The sequence below is a fragment of the Leptonychotes weddellii genome, chromosome 5, assembly GCF_054177405.1.
Source record: "Leptonychotes weddellii isolate Sample4059 chromosome 5, ASM5417740v2, whole genome shotgun sequence".
NCBI lineage: Eukaryota > Metazoa > Chordata > Mammalia > Carnivora > Phocidae > Leptonychotes > Leptonychotes weddellii.
This window is the reverse complement of record NC_138373.1, coordinates 152447465-152466151: the sequence shown is the minus strand read 5'-3', so window position 1 is coordinate 152466151 and position 18687 is coordinate 152447465. Positions and strand designations below refer to the sequence as shown.

Sequence of the window (18687 nt, the reverse complement as noted above, 5' to 3'; positions counted from 1 at the left end):
TTTCCCCACTCCCCAAGGGCCCCACACTTGCTGGAACTGTCCAGAGTGAGGTCTCACCTGGGCCAGGGGGGACTGGGAAGCCGAGGGTGTTGCTCTGCGAGGTCCCGAGCCGGCTGCTTGAGCCCCAGAGATGTCGGCAGTGGGCCCCATTTCAGCTGCCTTGGCCAGCCTGCTGCCGAGCTGGGGCTGCCTCCCAGTGGGATCCCTGAGGCCCCCTGGCCAGCCCCTGCGTCCACGCAGACCTGCCTGCTTCCCCCTCATTCAGTTAGTGACCTGTTCGCCTGCTCTCTGTGGCTCCGTGTTCCAGTTCCCTCCGCCCTGCCTCCCGGGGGCTGTTCCTCGCACGCAGTGCTGCTGCTGGAGGAGATGCCTGCAGCCCCCTCTGGGCAGGGAAGGGCTGAGATGCACCACTGCCTGATATGGCCGTGCCCCCCGCCTTTCTCAGGTTGTGTCTCAACTCCCATTGGGCCCGGATTCCGGAGAAACACTTTTCCTGGCCGAGCAGCCTCCTCTGCCTCCCAGCCTCACCAACGGAACCACAGCCCCAGTGGCCAAGCCCACTCCGACGCTCATTAAGGTACAGGTCCCCAGCCACCTGCCCTCCCTCCCCTTCCCGGGCCCCTCCGAGCCCTGCTGTGATTTCGTCCCAGTGGGGGGACAGCTGCAGGGAGTGGGGTGCATATCTCTTCCCCCTGGTCAGGGGCCAACAGAGTTCCTCCTCTCTCCGTGGGCGCTGGCTGTCACACCCACAAGCGCCGCTTGCTGAGTGCAGTGGGCCGGGGTCTGGACGGGCTCTTCCTGGCTCTTATTCCACCCTCCCCCATGAAAACACGCTCAGCACAACCCCGTGAGGCAGTCATAGTCTATTCTGTGAGTGAAAAAACTAAGAAGTGAAAGGATGGACTCGAGGTCACACATGGGCCGTTTTGGGCATTTTCTTTTTTTTAAGGGTTTATTTTGAGTAATCTGTACACCCAACATGGAACTTGAACTTTGAACTCCAAGATCAAGACTGAGGCAGCAGGTGCCCCTGGGCATTTTTTATTCTCCTCTAAGGCCTGATCTAACATGTCTGAGGGGCAGGGCTTACCACCAGCCCCTGAGATGCCCATCTTTGTGTGGGGGACACTGTTTTGGGCGCTGAGGTGAATTACGTGTAGCAGCACCAAGAGCCAGTGCCCGGCGCCCCCTCCCAACCCCCCAGAGCCTCCTGCCTCCAGGGTCTCAGGGACTTAGCCCCCAACCGACTGCCCACTGGCGCCTCCACACCTGTGGCCCTGCTCCTGCTGGGAGGCTTCCCTTCCTTCCTGACCCACCCGCTTCTCGGTCTCACTCATCCTTTTGTCTAATCGTCTCCCTCCTGCCCCCGCCCTCCCCAGCCATCCCGGTTCTCCCTCCCTTGCCGGAGCCAAGCCCTCGCTGTGCCTCTGGCTGCTACCTGTGTGCATGGGGGGCGCTCCCTGGTGCCCTCCTGAGTGGCGCCCCCGCCTCCGCGCCCAGGCCTTCCCTGTTGGCACAATCTCTGCGGGGCCATGAGGCCCTGCTGCTGGCAGGAAAGTTCAAGTTTTGTGGCTTCCCTGTCCCAGAGGAGGTGGTGAGCCACTCCTCCTGGGGTCCCAGTGCCCAGGCCTTCCTTCGTCGGGGCACCTCTCTTGGCCTCTGTGGTGTGTTCCTGGTTGGCCACAGATGTCAGTGTTTCCCCCCAAAATCCTTCCTCAGATCTGCTCCTCATCACACAACTGCTGCCTTTCTTTGACCACTACACATCTGAAGGATAGTTTAAATATATCCGTGTACCCTTCCTCTTTTCCGGGTAATGCCTCAGCCTTTGCAGGCTGGCTCCCCAAGCCCCGCGCGCACTGACCACAGGCCTGTGTGGAGGGCAGGCGCTCCGTCAGCCAGCTGTCGTGTTCACGCTTTGCTCCAGGTCATGGTCACGTCTGCATTCCCTGATCTCTCTCTCCAGGCTAGAGGCTCTCTTGAGTAAGCGGGGCTGTGCACAGCCTGCCCCCCCGCCCCCGGCCAGCCGTGCCCTCCCTCCCAGGCGCGCTTGTGGGCGCTGACGAGGCCACTGCTGGTGGGAGGAGCGTGGAACTGGGCGGGGTGGGGGGGGCCCTTCTGAGAAGCCCAACACTGCCCCCTGATGGCGCCCCCCATCTGCTGTGCCCTCAGCAAAGCCAACCCAAGTCTGCCAGTGAGAAGTCACAGCGCAGCAAGAAAGCCAAGGAGCTGAAGCCAAAGGTGAAGAAGCTCAAGTATCACCAGTACATCCCCCCGGACCAAAAGCAGGACAAGGGGGCGCCTCCCATGGACTCCTCCTACGCCAAGATCCTGCAGCAGCAGCAGCTCTTCCTCCAGCTCCAGATCCTCAACCAGCAGCAGCAGCAGCACTATAACTACCAGACCATCCTGCCTGCCCCGCCGAAGTAGGAGCCCGCCGCCGCCCGCCCTGCCCGGCCGATGCCAGGCCTGGCTGGGTGAACCCCAGATCTTTAAGGACCCTTTGGTCTGAGTCCTCCTGCCCCATGCCCATCTCTGCCCCGAGGATGATGCTGGCCAGGTGCTCATGTCTACCGTTTCTTCTCCTCAGGCCCGCAGGCGAGGCCCCGGGGAGCGGTGCGGCCCCCCCGACACGCAGCCTCTCCACGACCAGCAGTGGCTCCAGCTCGGGCGCTCCCGGGCCCAGTGGGCTGGCGCGTCAGAACAGCACCCCGCTGACTGGCAAGCCGGGAGCCCTGCCTGCCAACCTGGATGACATGAAGGTAGGTGGGCGCCCCCTTCCCACTGGAGCCACTGCCGGCCCCACCTCCCGCGGGGGGCTGGCCTCATGTTCATCTGTAGGGAGAGCGCGAGCCCCACGGCCTTGGAAGGCAGAGCCGAGCTCCAGACTCTGGTCTCCTCCAGCAGAGGCCCCTGGAACCTGCTGCAAGGTGTGCGTGGCCCTGGTCATCCATGGCATCTGCCTTGTCATCCTAGTCATTACCATTAACTACAGCAGCCAGCGTCTGCCTGGGGCCTCGGGGCCTACCCAGCCCTTTATGCAATTTCTCTTCCTTGGCCCTTGCTGTGCAGCATGAGGCTTAAGGACGAGCAGGCGGAGGTTTTGAGGGCAGAGAGGCTTGCCTGAGGTCTCAGAGCTGGCTGGTGGTAGAGTCAGGATTCAAACTTGGGGCTGTCCACTTCAACTCCCCAACCTTTTCCACTTTGTCTGCTAATGCTGCCACTGAATTTGCTGCATCTGCTTGGGAAAAGAGTGGCCCATGCTTGGGGCACAGACCCTGCTCATGTCCTGGGGTCTTGGAAGGTGGGTCATGTCCGGGGCCTGGTCTGTTTCTTCTGCCCCAATCAGAAGATGAAACAGATCAAATTCTCCCTGGAGAGTTTGTGCTCAGGAGCAGACCGGCCCCTCCTGAGTCAGGATCCGACCCCAGCAAGACGCAGCCCTTGTGCGGGTAGCTGGGTACAGACATGAGAGTCCATCAGACCTGGCTTTAACGTCTAGCTCTGCTGCTCACTAGTGGTGATCTTGAAGTTACTTTACTTTTGTGAGCTCAATTTTCTCATCTGTAAAATCAGTCCAGTTGATTCAATTAAGTATTTAAGTCATTGAGCACCAGGGCCCATGCTGGGGCTGGGGACACCTGAGAGCATCTCATGCCCAGACGGGAGGGGAAAGAGTATTTTAACCAGGCCTCCTGTGTGGTGAGGATGGGGAAAGAGAGGAGGCCGGGCTCACGGCACACACGTCCCACCCTCCAGGGCTGTGGGAAGGTCAGGGGCTCGTGGATCTGAAGGACCAGTGGGACCCAGATGGTTGAAGCCTAATGAACAAAGATCTCATCCTTCCCACCTCCCCGACTGCCCTCTTACCTAGACCCAGTTCTCTCTGTCGCCCTGCCCCACCCCTGACTCTCGGCCCCCTTGCAGGTGGCAGAGCTGAAGCAGGAGCTAAAGCTGCGGTCACTGCCCGTCTCAGGCACCAAGACAGACCTGATCGAGCGTCTGCGTGCATACCAAGAACAAGTCAGCCCTGCCCCAGGAGCCCCCAAGGGCCCTGCTGCCCCCTCCATCCTGCCCAAGGCTGGGGAGGTAGTGGTCGCCTTCCCGGCTGCCCGACTAAGCACGGGGCCTGCCCTGGTGGCAGCAGGCCTGGCCCCAGCTGAGGTGGTGGTGGCCACGGTGACCAGTAACGGAGTGGTGAAATTTGGCAGCACGGGCTCCACACCCCCTGTGTCTCCCACCCCCTCAGAGCGTTCACTGCTCAGCACAGGCGATGAGAACTCCACACCCGGGGACACCTTTGGCGAGATGGTGACATCGCCACTGACCCAGCTCACCCTGCAGGCCTCGCCATTACAGATCCTTGTGAAGGAGGAGGGCCCCCGGGCCGGGTCCTGCTGCCTGAGCCCTGGGGTACGGGCCGAGCTTGAGGGGCGTGACAAGGACCAGATGCTGCAGGAAAAGGACAAGCAAATTGAAGAGCTGACCCGCATGCTGCGCCAGAAACAGCAGCTCGTGGAGTGGCTGAGGTTGCAGCTGGAGCAAGAGAAGCGGGCCCAGCAGCCGGCCCCGGCCCCCCTCGGCACCCCAGTCAAGCAGGAAAACAGCTTCTCCAGCTGCCAGCTGAGCCGGCAGCCCCCGGGTCCTGCTCACCCCTTCAGCCCCAGCCTGGCGGCCCCCACTGCCCACCATGCAGACACTCGTCCCCTGGTGCCCCCGGCCGTGGTAGTGAAGCAGGAAGCCGCGCTGCCGGAGCCTGAGCCAGCCCCCGCTCCCCAGCTGCTTCTGGGCCCCCAGGGCCCCAGCCTCATCAAGGGGGTCATGCCTCCCACCCTCATCACTGACTCCACAGGGACCCACCTTGTCCTCACCGTGACCAATAAGAATGCAGACAGCCCCAGCCTGGCCAGCAGGAGCCCCGAGCAGGTACCTGGGTGTGGGGAGGGGCTGGGGCCGCGGGAGAGCGTGAGGAGACTAAGGGTAACAGTCCGTTTACCAGGCACCCCACGGCTGGGCAGATTGTGCTCGCTTCCTTTAAACTTCCACTCAGTCCTCTGAAACGAGGGATGGCCATCCCTGTGTCACCGAGGGGAGGTACTAGGACTTGGGAAGATGAAGGGAGCTGCCGAAGACCCCACAGCCCTGAGGGTGGAGCCGTCAGGGACCACCCATCTCTGTACCCGGGCGGAGGGCCCCCCTGAGCAGCCCGCACCCAGGCCTGCCTCTGCTCCATGGGGGTGGGACAGGCCCCGGTGAGGGTCGGGGAAGCCCCCTACCTGGGAGAGGCCAGCCGTGCCCCCCACCCCCAAGCCGTCATGGGCAGCTGGCTCCCTGCTGGTGCTACCCTCTCAGCCCAGACCCTCCAGCCAGCCTGGTCCACAGGTGAGGCTGCGTTAGGCTTTGTGTGGCCTCTCAGCCCTGCAGAGCTTGGGGCTGGAGGAGGGGACGGTGGGCAGTGACAGGAACCGGGCCCCTCAGGATGGGAGACCAGGGCCCCTGAGCAGCCTCCGGCAGAAAGGGAGGAGACAGGGGAATCGCCCAGAGCCCCACCCTCTGCAGGGTCAGAGGTCAGGCAGGGCCTCCCCAGTCCCCTATTCCTTCTTCCCCAATGGCTTCCGTGCAAGCTTCCTAAAAGCCAATGCAGCAGCAGGTTGTCCTGTGTCCCAGAAGGTAGGTTCCTCCTGCCTTGCCTTCCTGGAATGTGCTGGGCCCCAGGCCTGCTTCCCTCAGGATCCCAGCCACCGGTTCTCTTACCATTCTGTCCAGCCCTTGTCCCAGCCTGGTTCTCCAGCCCCTGGCCCACCAGCCCAGATGGACCTAGAGCACCCATCACAGCCCCTCTTTGGGACCCCTACTTCTCTGCTGAAGAAGGAGCCGCCTGGCTATGAGGAAGCCGTGAGCCAGCAGCCCAGACAGCAGGTGAAGAAGGTAGACCGGGGCCCGGCCAGGGTGGGCGTCTGCCTGGGCTGCTGGGCTGGACTCCCACAGTCCCCCCAACCAAGCCAACTAGAAGATAGGGGCAGAGGAGGCCTTGCAGGGCCGGGGAGGTGGCCGGCGGGGGGCGGGGTGTGGATGGAGGGGGCATTATGGGCAGACTGGCCAGAGCCTGGCCTGACAGAGGAGTGAGCTCTGGGAGCCTGAGCCCAGGCCGGTGGGCTCTGCAGATCTGGCTGCCAACTCAAGGGTGGAAGGAAGGGGTTCTGCCCTGAGCTAGGCTGGAGGCCTCCTCCTGCTCTAGATTTTCATTTTTTTTTTTTTCCCCTATTTGTCCTACAGGAGAATGGTTCCTCCAGCCAGCAGATGGATGACCTGTTTGACATTCTTATTCAGAGTGGAGGTAAAGCCCAGACTCCTGAGCTGACTCCCCCACCAACCTCCTCCTTGCCCCATAGGTTGTGTTCAGCCCTGGGGTGCTTGATTTACTGATTTTTGTTCCGTTATGGAACACTTAAGGGGCTGACGGGCCTTGTAGTTTGGATGTAGCAACAGCTGAGACGTATACCGTCTCCAGGGCTTGGACAAGGACACCGGTCAGGGGTGCAGCCCTCAAGCATTGATTGCTTTACCCAGCACCCACTGCGTGGTGGGCACTGTCGCCGCGGCCTGGGGTGCAGTGATGAACGAAACAGAGATGTTCACCTTTGCACAGTCTAGTGTGAGATGAATGAATAGTAGACAGATTGTATCGTGGGAGGAGCAGATACTACGGAAAGCTCGGGAGGGTCTCAGGTGTGTGGGGGCATTTGAGTTGACCTTGTTGGGCTCCCTGGGGGGCACCTGTGGGGCCAGGTGTGCTCGAGGGGCAGTGTGGGCACAGGAGGGAGAGGAGTCGCAGGTCGGGGCAGATCGCGAGGCCTCATGGGCGCATGGCGGAAGGGCTCGGACTCTGGGCGAAGTTGAATGGAGGGTTGTTCTAGCTGGAAGAGCAGGAGCTAGGAGGCCGCTGTGGGAGTCCAGGGGGCCCGGGCCAGCCTGTAGCAGGGAGGTGGAGAAGGACCCGAGTCTTGGTGTATTTTAGAGAGCCAGCCGATTTCCTTATGGATTAGGCATGTGTGTGGCAAGACAGTATGATGACAGCCATGGATGTTACCAAGGGTTCGGCCTGAGTGACCCAGATGCAGCTGCAAGACTGCCAGGGGGAGCCCGAGGGGGTGCACTGGGGATGCGTCCGTGCAGCCTCAGGCTGGTATGTCCTGAGACAGCCAAGCAGGGGCGTCACCTGAAGGCAGACAGGGGATTGCTGGCATCTAGATGGACATTTGGAGCCATGAGATTGGGTGAGCAGGGAGGAGGATGAGGCATAGTCCAGGGGCACGAGCAGATCATGCTCAGCAGTGGGCAGAGTGGGAGGGTGTCCTCAAGACCATGAAGTCCTAAAGTCCAGGGCTGTCACTGGGCGGCCAGGGGAGACAGTGACCAAGATCTGGTCACGGGGTTAGCATTGTGGTTGGCCGCTGGTGACCTCAGCCAGGGTGCTGCAGTGGGACCATGGGCAAGGGCCTGGGGGGTGTAGGAGCCAGCAAGTCCGGATAGCTCTCTGCAGAGGGTTTCCTGCAAAGTGAGCAAGGAGCCAGCCTGTTTGCATGCTGGTGGCGGAGGTCCCTGAGTGTGGGGGGCGCAGGGCAGGTGAGGGGGGCTCAGCGTCAGGTAGGAGCTGGGGGAGTTCCCTGATGGCAGCAGCCAAGAAGGCAGGGTGTGTGGAAGTTCTCTGAGCGCTTTACTGGTGGCAGTAGGGGGAGGGTTAGCAAGATGGTACAGGTGAAGTGAGCGCTCAGCCGGGGAATCGTACACTTTAAAATGGTGACATTTATGGGCACCTGGCTGGTTCGGTCCATGGAACATGTGACTCTTGACCTTGGGTTTGTGAGTTCGAACCCCGTGTAGGGTGTAGGGATCATTTTTTTTAAAAAAAATTTTAAGTAAATAAAACGGTGGATTTTATCTCAAAAAGAAACCCCGCAGAGTGTTAAGAGCTGATGTTACCCTCAAGGTCAGATTCTGACCTTAGCGAGGCTCTGTGGATTCTGGAGTCTGGCGTCTGAGGCACATTTCTAAGAAGCACGGGGGGCACTGAGGCTACTGGGCTGGGCGGTGCTCGCAGGCCGTCGGAGAGGCTGGTCTGGAGCCCAGGAGAGGGGCCTGGGCGCAGATTTGGGGAGTTCCTGGTGTCCAGACAGGAACCCAAACTGGGAGGGCTTAGGCTTCCTGGAAAAAGAGATGATGCCAGAAGCAGAGAGGGAGCAGGCCAGGCCTTGAGCGCTAGCAGTGAAGACATGGCAGAGAAAGGGAGCGGGGGGGTGCTGTCCGTCTGCCCCCCGAGGAACACAGAACTGGCCAGAGAGGTGGCACAGATGCCCCGGGAAGGCATTTGAATGGGGGTGGGCATCTGGGGAGACCGAGCTTGGTGAGATGGGCAGGCGTGTCAGGCTGGGACGGGAGGAGAGCGGGAGTGCCAGGGAGCAAGCCTGGTTGGTTTCTGCATATATATATTTTTTTATTGTGGTGAAATACACACAAAATTTGCCATTCTGGTAATTTTAAAATGTATAAATTCAGTAGCATTAAATACATTCAGTGTCGTGCAGCCATCAGCACCATCCGTCTGTAGAATGTTTTCGTCATCCTGGACTGACACTTGGATCCTGGTAGGCAGGAACTCCCTCCCCCAACCCCCGGGGAACCTCTGTTCTACTCTCTGCTCTGACTTTGCCTGCTCTAGGGACCTCATACCAGTGGAATCTTCTAGTACCTGTCCTTTGGTTTCTGGCTTACTTCACACAGCACAGTGCTCTCAAGGTTCATCCGTGTTGTAGCCGGTCATCAGTTTCCTGCCTTTTAATGGCCGCGTGAGATCCCACTGTAGGGACAGAATACCTTGTGCCGATCTGCTCACCCGCGAGGGACACTTGAGCGGACTTAGGCTGTTGTACGTATGGTGCTGTGAGCGCTGGCGTACTTGCATCTGCTGGGACCCCTGCACGTCTTCCACAGCGGCTGCACCATGTTTGTTCCCACCAGCCGTGCACAAAGGCTCCCATCTCTCTACATCCTCACCAACACTTACTACTAGCCATCCTACTGGGTGTGAGGTGGTGTTCCTTTGTGGGTTTGATTTGCATTTCCCTAAAGACTAATGAGGTTGAGCATCTTCTCTTGTCCTTACGGGTCATTTGCAGATCTTTCATTGGAGAAATGGTGGAGTCCTTTGCCCTTTTTCCCTGTGGGGTTTTGTTATTAAGTTGGAGCTCTTTAGTCTGGATGTGAACCATCAGATCCAAGGTGTGCGGACATTTCCTCCCACTCTGGGTTGTCTTTGCTCTTGATGGTGTCCTTTGGTGCACAAATTTAAAATTTTTTATACGATCTAGTTAATGTATTTTTATTGTTTTTGGTGCAACCAAGAAATCATTACCGAATCCAGTGAAGATTTCCCCATTTTTCCCTAAGAGTTCTGTGGTTTCAGCTCCCAAATTTAGGTCTTTGACCTATTTGGAGTTAACTTTTTGTATGTGGTGTAAAGTAGGGCCAGCCTCAGGTCCTTTTCAGGCCTGGTTCCTGACATCCATTCACTTTGTTGTTTGCCAGAAATTTCAGCAGATTTCAAGGAGCCACCACCTTCCTTACCAGAGAAAGAGAAGCCCCCCTCGATGGCAACTTGCGGGTCACCCCTGGCCACGCCGTCCCCGCCCTCTGCTGAGCTCCCCCAGGTGCCGCCACCTCCCTCGGGCTCTCCTGTCCTCCCTGGGCGCCTAGAGGACTTCCTGGAGAGCAGCACGGGACTGCCCCTGCTGACGGGCGGGCATGAGGGGCCAGAACCCCTCTCCCTCATCGACGACCTCCACAGCCAGATGCTGAGCAGCTCTGCCATCCTGGACCACCCCCCCTCACCCATGGACACCTCGGAATTGCACTTTGCCCCTGAGCCCAGCGGTGTAGGCCTGGACCTGGCTGATGGCCACCTGGACAGCATGGACTGGCTGGAGCTGTCATCGGGCGGCCCCGTGCTCAGCCTGGCCCCGCTCAGCACCACTGCGCCCAGCCTCTTCTCCACGGACTTCCTCGACGGTCACGACTTGCAACTCCACTGGGATTCCTGCTTGTAGCTCTCAGGCTGCAGGGATGGGACAGGAGGGGCTGGAAGCCGGGGAGCCTTGGTAACTCCTGGGAGCTCCGCGCACTCGGCCTGATCCCACCTCCATGTGGTCATGAGTCCTGACAATCACAGGCCCTGCTTGCCCCTCCCTGGGAGGCTGGAGCAGGCCATGCTGCCACCTGGCTCAGGCTCACCAAGGAGAGAAGTCGCCCAGGAGCAGCTTTGGTCTCAGCCTAGAGTTCAGGAGGCCTGGACAGGCCAGGGCCATTCTATTGACCTCCTTTTGTGAGGTCGGAGGTGCAGTCTGGCTGCAGTTTGCTCAGGCAGGCGAGGCCCAGGGCGGATCTCCTTCCTTCTCTCCCCTTCGCCGTGCCCGCCCCCCCTCCCCCCGCGAGGGAAGAAACTAGCTGGGCCTCTACCTCCCTGTTCCCGTGATGCCAACCCCAGGGTCCCAGGCTTCCTGGGAGAGGAGCCCCTTGCCATTTTAGTGTCTTGGTGTTGTGTAACCCTTTAGTGGCTGGTGGCAAACGGTTTCTGTACAGGTGTATATATCTCTATATCTATATCGCCATACATACGTATACATCTATTTTGGGGGGCTGGGAGGTGGATTTGCGCTCCCTCCCATTCTGTGCACAATGTAGAAGGGCCTGGAGACCACCGCTCCTGGGGTTGGGTGCAGCTCACCTCGGCCCCATCACGCGTGTTTGACATGTAGACACCCTGCCACAGCCTGTGCCCTGCTCCGACTAGTGCCACGAGGGCAGAGGTGCTTCCCGGCCACCCCCCCCCCCACATTCCGTCCCGCTGCCTCACTGCAGCCACGGTGGCCCTGGGACAGGAGGGGGTGTCAGCCCTCAAGCTGCGGCCACCTCTTGCCCTGGGGCCCAGCCTCCCTTCTGGCCTGTCACTGTTGTTAACGGGATTAGGGATGGAGTCACCAAACCAGTGCTGGGACAGAGGTTGGGAAGCTGTGTGGACTTCTTTTTAAAATAAAAACAAAAACACTGATTTTGGTCCATTTTTGTTCAGTCCATGGAGGAGGTGGGTGGTAGGGCTGGGTCCTAGGCTTTCTAGACCATTCCAGAAAGGACAGAACCTTGGACATACAGCTCTATGGCCCTGGCTGGACAGAAGACGGGAGGTGGTTTCCCAAGGACGCAATTTATTGACAAGCCAAAGAGCCTGTGGCCACCCCCTCCCCTTCCTGAGCACAAACGGACAGAACAGAGATGGCGCCCCACCTCCTCACGAGGTTTTGGCTGGTACAAACTCTGAAACTGGGGCCCGGGCCGGGCACTCCCCTAGGCACTGGGAGAAGCCGGCTCAGCCCCACCTTCTGCTCCTGCCGCCCACTGTCCTCTAGTGACATCCTGGGTGTCCCAGGTGGTGTCCCCGTTCACCGTGCCGCCTGGCCAGAGCTCCAGTGTCGCTTTCCCTTGACCCCCCCCCCCCCCAGCAGCTTGGAATGGGCCCGGGCCACCTCAGACCCCATCCCCAAGCAGACCCAAGCCTGGCCAGGACTGTGCTGTTCTCTTCTTGCTTGAGGAAGGGGCTGCTCGGTAGCCAGCAGGTTGGGGGGAGGCCTGGCTTGACGGGCCGCTGGAGGAAGAGCATCACCCGTCTATGTCCCAGCTGAAGAGGTGGTGCTTCACGAGCATGTCCTGAACACCCTCCTTCAGTGGCTTCTTCTCCTGCACATGGGGATAGCCTCTGTCACGGGCGGCACAGCGGGGGATACAGGATCACACAGCAAGGAAGCCCGAGGGGGCAGGGGCCAGAGCGGCTCATGGACCGCGTGATGCCGGCACTCGGGGTCCCCACAGGCCCTGCCCGAGCCGCCCACGAGGTGTCTGGGGTGGCCTGCCCCACCCCAGGCCGTCCCCACGGCGGGAAGGCGGGAAGGCGGGCCGCAGGGCCGAGAGCCAAGCCCAACCACGCACCTCTCTCTTCACAGGAAGTTCCCAGTCCTGGGAGAGGCTGAAGGCGAAGCAGCAGAGGACGCTGGAGGTGAGGAAGGGAGCGGTCAGCTCTGCCCGCGCCGACCCCACCCCGGGCCCCTGGGCAGGGGACTCACCGGAGCTCGCACTTGATCTGGACCCAGCCAGGGCTGCGCAGGAAGGACCAGGGCTGGTACCACTTCTCCACAGTAGGCAGGCTGGAGCAGAGCACCTCGAGCCACAGGTGCAGGACCTGCTCGCTGGGGACAGGCGGGGAGGAGTGGGCGCCTCTCCCCCCACACCTTGGCGGGGAGCCGGTGTCTGCACAGCGGCCTAGCTCTGGCTCCTCCCCACTGGGAGGCACTCGGGCCCACTGTCCCCACAGCCCCAGTTCTTTCCTCTCTGTGTCTGAGACTCGGCCACCACCTGCTGCACCCAGGGGCCTTAGCCCTGCTGGTCAGTCCAGGAGGGAAGCCCACGGCCATGTTAGGAGCTGGTCTCCTGGAGGCTGTCCCCTCCGCTGGGTGGCAAATGCAGAAAGCAGACTCACGCTGGCCCGGGTCTGGGCCTCACAGATGCCCAAGCTCCCTTCAAGCCGGTGCCCCCTCGCTAGTTGGTTGTGGTGGCCTCACTCCTGGTGACCCCCCTCACCGGGCACCTTGCTAAAATCTCTGCCTCGCAAAACCCGCGAGTGCCTTCCCCAGCCCATAGAACGATGGCCGGGCTTGTACTGGAGGACGGCTTTTGGGAGTCCCCCTGCTGCCCTGTCTGTCCAGGCCCCGGGCCCAGAAGGCCCAGCTCACGGGCACCCCGCTGCCCCACAGGGCCACCGCCCAGGCTACCAGCCATCTGACTGGACTGTCGCTGGCCCACGGTGGGCAGATACACTCACTTGAGCCCCACGCAGATGAGGGACCGGAGCTTGACGTCCATTTGTGCATGTGCGGCGTCGTGGGTCACGTTCACAGACTGCACAGCCTGGGAGGGCCCAGTTGTCAGGGGGCTCCAGCTGCCAACCCAGGACGCCTGCCCCACCCACCACCCCGCTTACCCGGTAGAGCAGCTCCTCCGGGGTCAGGACTTTGCCATCCTCGTCCAACCTGAGGGACGGATCAAAGCTGCCAGTGCTGCCCCAGGAAGCGCGGCTCAGGCTGTGCCCTCCCCCTCCCCCCACGGGGACAGCCAGGGGGACGCGGGGCGCGCCGCTGGAGCCTGTTACCTGTACGTCTTACACAGCACCAGGCGTGAATACACCGAGTCAAAGTCTCGCTCTACCTCCCGGCCCGCTGCCTGGGGGTCAAGGTGAGTGTAAGGGACAACAGGGAAGGGACCGGGTCAAAGCCACAGGGGCCAACTGCGCACATACTGCCACCCCGTGAGCTCCTGTGTCAGCTCTACAGGGCCCAGAAGCTCAAGGAAAAGGATGGTGGGGGATGTGGGTCCAGCCACTGACTTACCTCCTCGATAAACAACCATGGGTGGCAGGCGCCCCCAAGCAGGGAGGGCTTCTTCAGCCCATGTTCAAACAGGGCCTTGAGAGCTGGGCAGAGGGTCCCTCGAACGAGGTCCGTGACCCCCTCTGTCACAGTGTCGTCCCCCGCGATGGAGTACTGATGGTGGGGGACAGAGTCTGAGAGGCGCCAGCCACGCCCTCCCCGTCCCCACAGCCACTGCCACGAGCCAGCAGGTGCCGAGGTCAGGCGGCAGCAGCTCCCAGGGGCAGCCGTGCCTTGTGTCCCCTCTTACCTCTTTACTCCGTTCATCCAGGACTTCCACAAACTTGGCTGGAAACCAGCCTGTGGGAGAAGCAGGGCCCTGTGAGGAGCGGGCGGCCGGCGTCCGCACACCTCCCGCCCGGGAAGGGCGTAAGGGCCGTGTGAGGGCAGGCTCGCTGGCTGAGAAAGCCCAGCTCCTGCTGGGGCCAGAGGGCCCGGGGAGGGCGGCCAGGGCTCCCGGGTTCCCTGCCCAGCCCGCCCCTCCTCCGGACGGAGGCCTCACCTCTCAGGCCATTCAGCTCCCCGACCCAGCAGTGCTCGTCCTTCTGAGATATGATCTGCACGGTCGGCCGGCGGAGAAGAGGAGGAAGCAAAGCCTTGGTTGCCCAGGCCCTGTGCCTGCAGCCATGCGGCTGCGCCCTCGGCCGGGCGGGTGGGACCAAAATGGGGACGGGGTGGGACAGCCCAGGGGTGCCTGCTCCCTGCGCCCCACGCACCGTGATGATGTCATTCTTGCGGAAGCCCAGCTCGTCGTCGTCATGTCGCTCGAAGTCCAGCAGGGCCTTGGCCCGGCGCCGGTGGCTGCGTGAGCACGCCACGTAGTTCTCATGGTCCCGCTGGTGGCTCTCCATGCTGTAGTCCGGGCTCAGCTCCTGCCCAACAGGCAGAAAGGCCTGCTCAAGGGGGAGATGCCTCCTCGCCAGGGCTTTGGGGCCTCACAAGGAGGCTGGGGAGCCCGAGCCCCCAAGTTGAGCCCACAACTCACCACACTACAGTTTTTGGGGTCTGTGCACTGGAAATGGCGTGCGACGCGCAGGATGGCTTCCCGGAGGTCAGCTACCAGTTCTGTCTGCTTGATGTTCTTGGCCTTGAGCACCTCCAGGTCGTCCTCCCCTGGGAGCCCCAGAGAACTATGGCAGCCATGGCCCCCCCAGTCCCCAGGAAGCTGAGGGTCCACGCCCGGGTCTGAGGGCGGACTCCCCCTGGTCTACATCCCCACCCCGCCAGCTGGGGCAGGGAGCGCTGTGAGCTGGGACCCCCTGGCAGGGAAGGAGCCACTGAACCCAGCCCAGCACCGGCTGCCACAGCAGTTCTCACCAAAGAGCAGGGAGGTGATGCCAGACTTCCTCCGCTGGGTCCTGCGACGCACGACCTGCAGGCAGGGAGCGGGTCAGTGGCAGCCAGGTGGGGTGCCGGGCGCCCCAGCACTGGAGGAAGCTGAGAGAGCTCCTCCTGGGGCCAGCGTCTCATGCCAACTCATCTGAAACGGCCTCTGCGGCCGGTTCAAAGCCGGGTGTGTCCTACACCCACGCGGGGCAGGTCACAGCGGAGGCGCACCGAAGGCCGGGGCAGCGGGTCCTTGCACAGCTGTGGTCTGGGCCGGGGGCCAGGCCGGGGGGCGGGCAGCAGAGCAAGGAAGGGCTGGAGGGTTCCCCGCAGCCTCTCTCACTCGGGCTTCCTCGGGGACCCCCCACCCTGTGGGCGAGGTGGGGACTCCTCCCTCACGGGCCCACCTGCGAGAGGCTGGCGGTGGCGCTGGTCCCCAGGAGCTGGCCCTGGTCGGCAATGAGGTAGGCCAGGTGCTTGCGGCGCTGCGTCTCCACGGCCACATCGGTGAGGGAGCCCGCCAGCCGCATGGCCTCCCCCAGCAGCAGCTCGGCGTCGGCCATCTGCGAAGGTATGTCTGACAGCGTGTTGAAGATGGAGGCCGAGTTCTCGGACTGGATCAGCTCCTCCTCCTGGGCCATGCGAGGCAAGGAGTAGGGCGGGGGCATTACCGCCAAATGCCAGGCCTGCGAGTGGACCGTGATCACCGTCCTCGGGCACGTGTGGCCTCCCTGGATGATCACGCTGAGCACAAGGAGTCCCAGGCCCCAGGGGACCCCACCCCACCGTGGCCCTCTGAGGAGGGGCCGGTGGTCAGGCTGCACGGTGCTGAAGGCGGAACCCCACGGCAGGCCCCCCAGGGGAGGGGCCCCAGCAGACCTTGAGCCGCAGCATGCCCAGCGTGGTCTGGAACAGCACCAGGGAGCCCTCGTAGAAAAACAGGTCCCAGAGCCGCAGCAGCAGCTTGATATGCACCACGCTGGCGAAGGCCGTGAGGAACCAGTGCAGCGTGATGAGGGACAGCTCTGCAGATACAGACCGGAGCCTTTGTGGCTGGAACCAGGGACAGCCAGCATGGCGCAGCCTGAAAGCGGGGGCCTGGGGAGAAGGGGGAGTGTCGCTCCCAAAGAGCAAGTGGCCTCGCCTGCTCCAGGAGGAGGGAGGAGACAGGACGTCAGGGAACATCAGAGAACAGGAGCACCCCAAGACTGCGTGTGCTGCTGACTGAGGGCTTGGCCCCTGTCAGGTGAGCTCCTTCCTCCCAACACAGCTGCCCTGTCCCCTGCTGGGTCCGGAGGCTTCAGACCTGCAGTATCTGAGCCAGAGTCACAGGACCCCCCTGACCCCAAAGAAGAGGGTGGGTGCTGGCCCCCTCACCAATGTCATGCTCCTGGAGCAGCTTGTCCAAGCGGGGCAGGTACTGGACGATGAGGTGGCGCAGGACCCGCTGGTCTGTCTGGACGCCCAGCAGAGTGGTGCTGAAGTAGGAGGCAGGGAGCAGGTCCTCAATGATGGCGCACATCATCCAGAAAGCATCCTCCTCCTCTAGGAACAGCAGGAGGCAGGCAGCCACCTGGCCAGGGCAGGGGGACAGGGGGACAGGGGGCCTGTACCCAGGTCTCCATGTGAATTAGAAGAGGTACCCCCCCTCTGGGGGTCACCTCACAGACCGCATGCTCTCCTCGGGTGGAACCAACATATTTGGCAGGCCCAGCCCTCGGGGGGGGGGGTTCCCGCCCCAGCCCCGCCACCCATCCTACTGCCCCTTCTGGGCTGTGCTCACCATGCCTGTGCCCTGGCAGTAGCCGATCTCTGGGTAGAGCCAGGCCAGGGCGCGGAGAACCCTGCGCAGGCGGGGCACCCCGATGCTGCTCACGTTGGCGAAGCAGGCGTTGCTGGGCATGGTGCGGAGCAGGTCCTTCTCAATCTGCCCGCAGCCCACCCCCAATGAGCCCCCGTGAGACGCAGCCTCACGCCGCAAGGCCCACACCACCCTCCATGCTGGTGACACCTGAGGCACCCCTGGGAGGGAAGCTGGGGGGCCCCTGTGTGGGACAAACCCCAGGCAGGCTTTTCACCCAGGAATGAGGATTCCTAATGCTCTGGGTCAGAGTTTACCCTCCTTCCTTCAGGATTAGAGCTCAGCTAGTATGTAGCTGATTCCCCCAGATTCACTAGGGGAACTTAGAAAAATAAAATTACAGATCCCTGAGCCTCAAGCCAGAGCTACAGAATTTAGACTCTCTGGAATGAGGCCTGGAAATCTGTATTTAAAATCTCCAGGTAACGTGCCCCCCCCAGGTTTGGTGATCTTTTTGACAATTGTCCCCGCTGCCTACAGAGGACCCAGGAAGCACAGACACGTGTCTGGGAGTGTAAGGGCTACCACACGGCCGCCTGCTCTCCCAGGCCACCCCTGCCAAGGAGAGACCAAGAGGGGCGGCTTCCTGTAACCCCAGGCAGCTCACTGCCCTCCTGCAGGCCCACACACGGTTTCTGACCAGAAAGTGCTTCCTGAAGGGCCCCCCTCACCTGTTTGGCAGCAATGGTCTCATCATTGGAGCTGTTCTTCACCACCTCTCGGTAGGACAGCTCAGAATTCCTCTTCTTCTGCAGGGCCCCGGAGAGCCGCATCCACAGCTGCAGGAGGGAGCTGCCATGAGCTTTTGGTGGGACACTTGAACCCTCCCCCTCTGCGCGGTGGCCCCTCCCTCGCAGCTTCACCTGTGGCCTCATGCTGTGTGGGATGCCGGCCAGCACCAGGGAGCGAAGCTTCTCCGAGCGGGGCAGAGAGATGGCAATCTTGTCCCAGGTGAGATCCCCCACATCGTGGTTATGGGTGAACTCCAGGTGGGCCTGCCACCGCAGCCTCTGTGGAGGGTCCTCCAACAGAGACACACCTGGCAGCCTGCTGCAGCTGGGGTTGGCACCGTCTGCCAGGAGAGCCGGGAGACGCAGTGGTGAGCAGGGGCAGGCCGTGGCCTTTAGGTCCAGTGCCCAGATCTCACCACTGAAATCCAGAGCCACATCTGCAACAGCTTCCCTGGCTCCAGCCGCACATCCCGCAGACATACCAATGAGCAAATGCAAGCTCTTGAGTTTCTGCCCCAAACCTGCCCCTGCCCAGTCCCTCCCAGGTCCACAGACCCACCCCCACTCTCCAGATACTCAGAAGGCCCTCTGGCTCCCCCTCCACTTGTCCCCCACATTCAGCCCCCAGGCAAGCCCTGCTGGCAGATCTCACCGCTCTTACCACCTCCCACTGTGGCCCTTGACCAAGCCATCAGCTTCCATCGGGGTCACCGTACAGCCTTCTCCCTCGCTCGTTTGCACCCCTGCCCCTCAAAGGCATTCACCCAGCAGTAGGAGGGCCCCATCTCAGACACGAGTCAGACCACGTCACTCGGCTCACTCTGACAAGAGGCCTTACAAGGCTCCGTGACCACGTCCTCTCGGCCTGGCTCCTCCGTCCTCATCACCTACTGCTTTCCTCTTGCTCCCCTGGCTCCAGCTATTCCTCACCAAATCCCCCCCCACCTCAGGGCCTCTGCCTGGATTACTCCCTTGCCCCAGCTGTGCTCACTGCCTCGCTTCCTCCTCGTCTCCATCCAAATGTCTCCCCTTTGAGAGGCCTTCCCCTTCTGTCACCTCGCACACAATCCACCTCCCCTCTTCTCCACAGCTCCAAATTTTTTCATAGCTCTTCTTGCTCCCGGCATAAGTTTGTTTGTTCACTGTCTGGTAATTCCAGAAGGCCAAGACCACTTTCAGGTTTGTTCGAGGCAGTGGGGATGCAGCAGTGGAGGGCGGACAACCCGCAGACAGCCCCTGA

At 61.7% G+C, this 18687-nt stretch overlaps 2 protein-coding genes across 8 annotated transcripts in view; one reads left to right on the top strand and one right to left on the bottom strand.

Moving 5' to 3' along the window:
• The window catches only part of MRTFA (myocardin related transcription factor A), a 196815-nt gene extending 185736 nt beyond the window's left edge, over positions 1-11079 (top strand). For 5 of the 6 annotated variants that reach the window (XM_031024397.2, XM_031024396.2, XM_081819105.1 and 2 more), the window contains 7 exons: positions 446-577; positions 2173-2426; positions 2591-2762; positions 3928-4926; positions 5767-5928; positions 6277-6337; positions 9586-11079. In XM_031024397.2, the coding sequence (XP_030880257.2) occupies positions 446-577; positions 2173-2426; positions 2591-2762; positions 3928-4926; positions 5767-5928; positions 6277-6337; positions 9586-10103 (2298 nt within the window). In that variant the 3' untranslated portion in view covers positions 10104-11079. The remainder of the gene's footprint in view (positions 1-445; positions 578-2172; positions 2427-2590; positions 2763-3927; positions 4927-5766; positions 5929-6276; positions 6338-9585) is intronic. The other variant, XM_081819103.1, reaches the window with a different exon arrangement.
• Positions 11080-11237: 158 nt separating this feature from the next.
• The window catches only part of SGSM3 (small G protein signaling modulator 3), a 50615-nt gene continuing 43165 nt past the window's right edge, over positions 11238-18687 (bottom strand). Inside the window, exons 5-22 of one of the 2 annotated variants that reach the window (XM_081819106.1) lie at positions 17580-17788; positions 17388-17495; positions 16639-16782; positions 16233-16428; positions 15735-15880; positions 15263-15487; positions 14847-14901; positions 14515-14642; positions 14246-14422; positions 14032-14086; positions 13780-13829; positions 13491-13643; positions 13253-13323; positions 13085-13133; positions 12926-13011; positions 12171-12293; positions 12037-12097; positions 11238-11787 (exon numbers count right to left, since the gene is read on the bottom strand). In XM_081819106.1, coding sequence (XP_081675232.1) covers positions 11710-11787; positions 12037-12097; positions 12171-12293; positions 12926-13011; positions 13085-13133; positions 13253-13323; positions 13491-13643; positions 13780-13829; positions 14032-14086; positions 14246-14422; positions 14515-14642; positions 14847-14901; positions 15263-15487; positions 15735-15880; positions 16233-16428; positions 16639-16782; positions 17388-17495; positions 17580-17788 — 2114 coding nt within the window. In that variant the 3' untranslated portion in view covers positions 11238-11709. The remainder of the gene's footprint in view (positions 11788-12036; positions 12098-12170; positions 12294-12925; positions 13012-13084; positions 13134-13252; positions 13324-13490; positions 13644-13779; positions 13830-14031; positions 14087-14245; positions 14423-14514; positions 14643-14846; positions 14902-15262; positions 15488-15734; positions 15881-16232; positions 16429-16638; positions 16783-17387; positions 17496-17579; positions 17789-18687) is intronic. The other variant, XM_006729906.3, reaches the window with a different exon arrangement.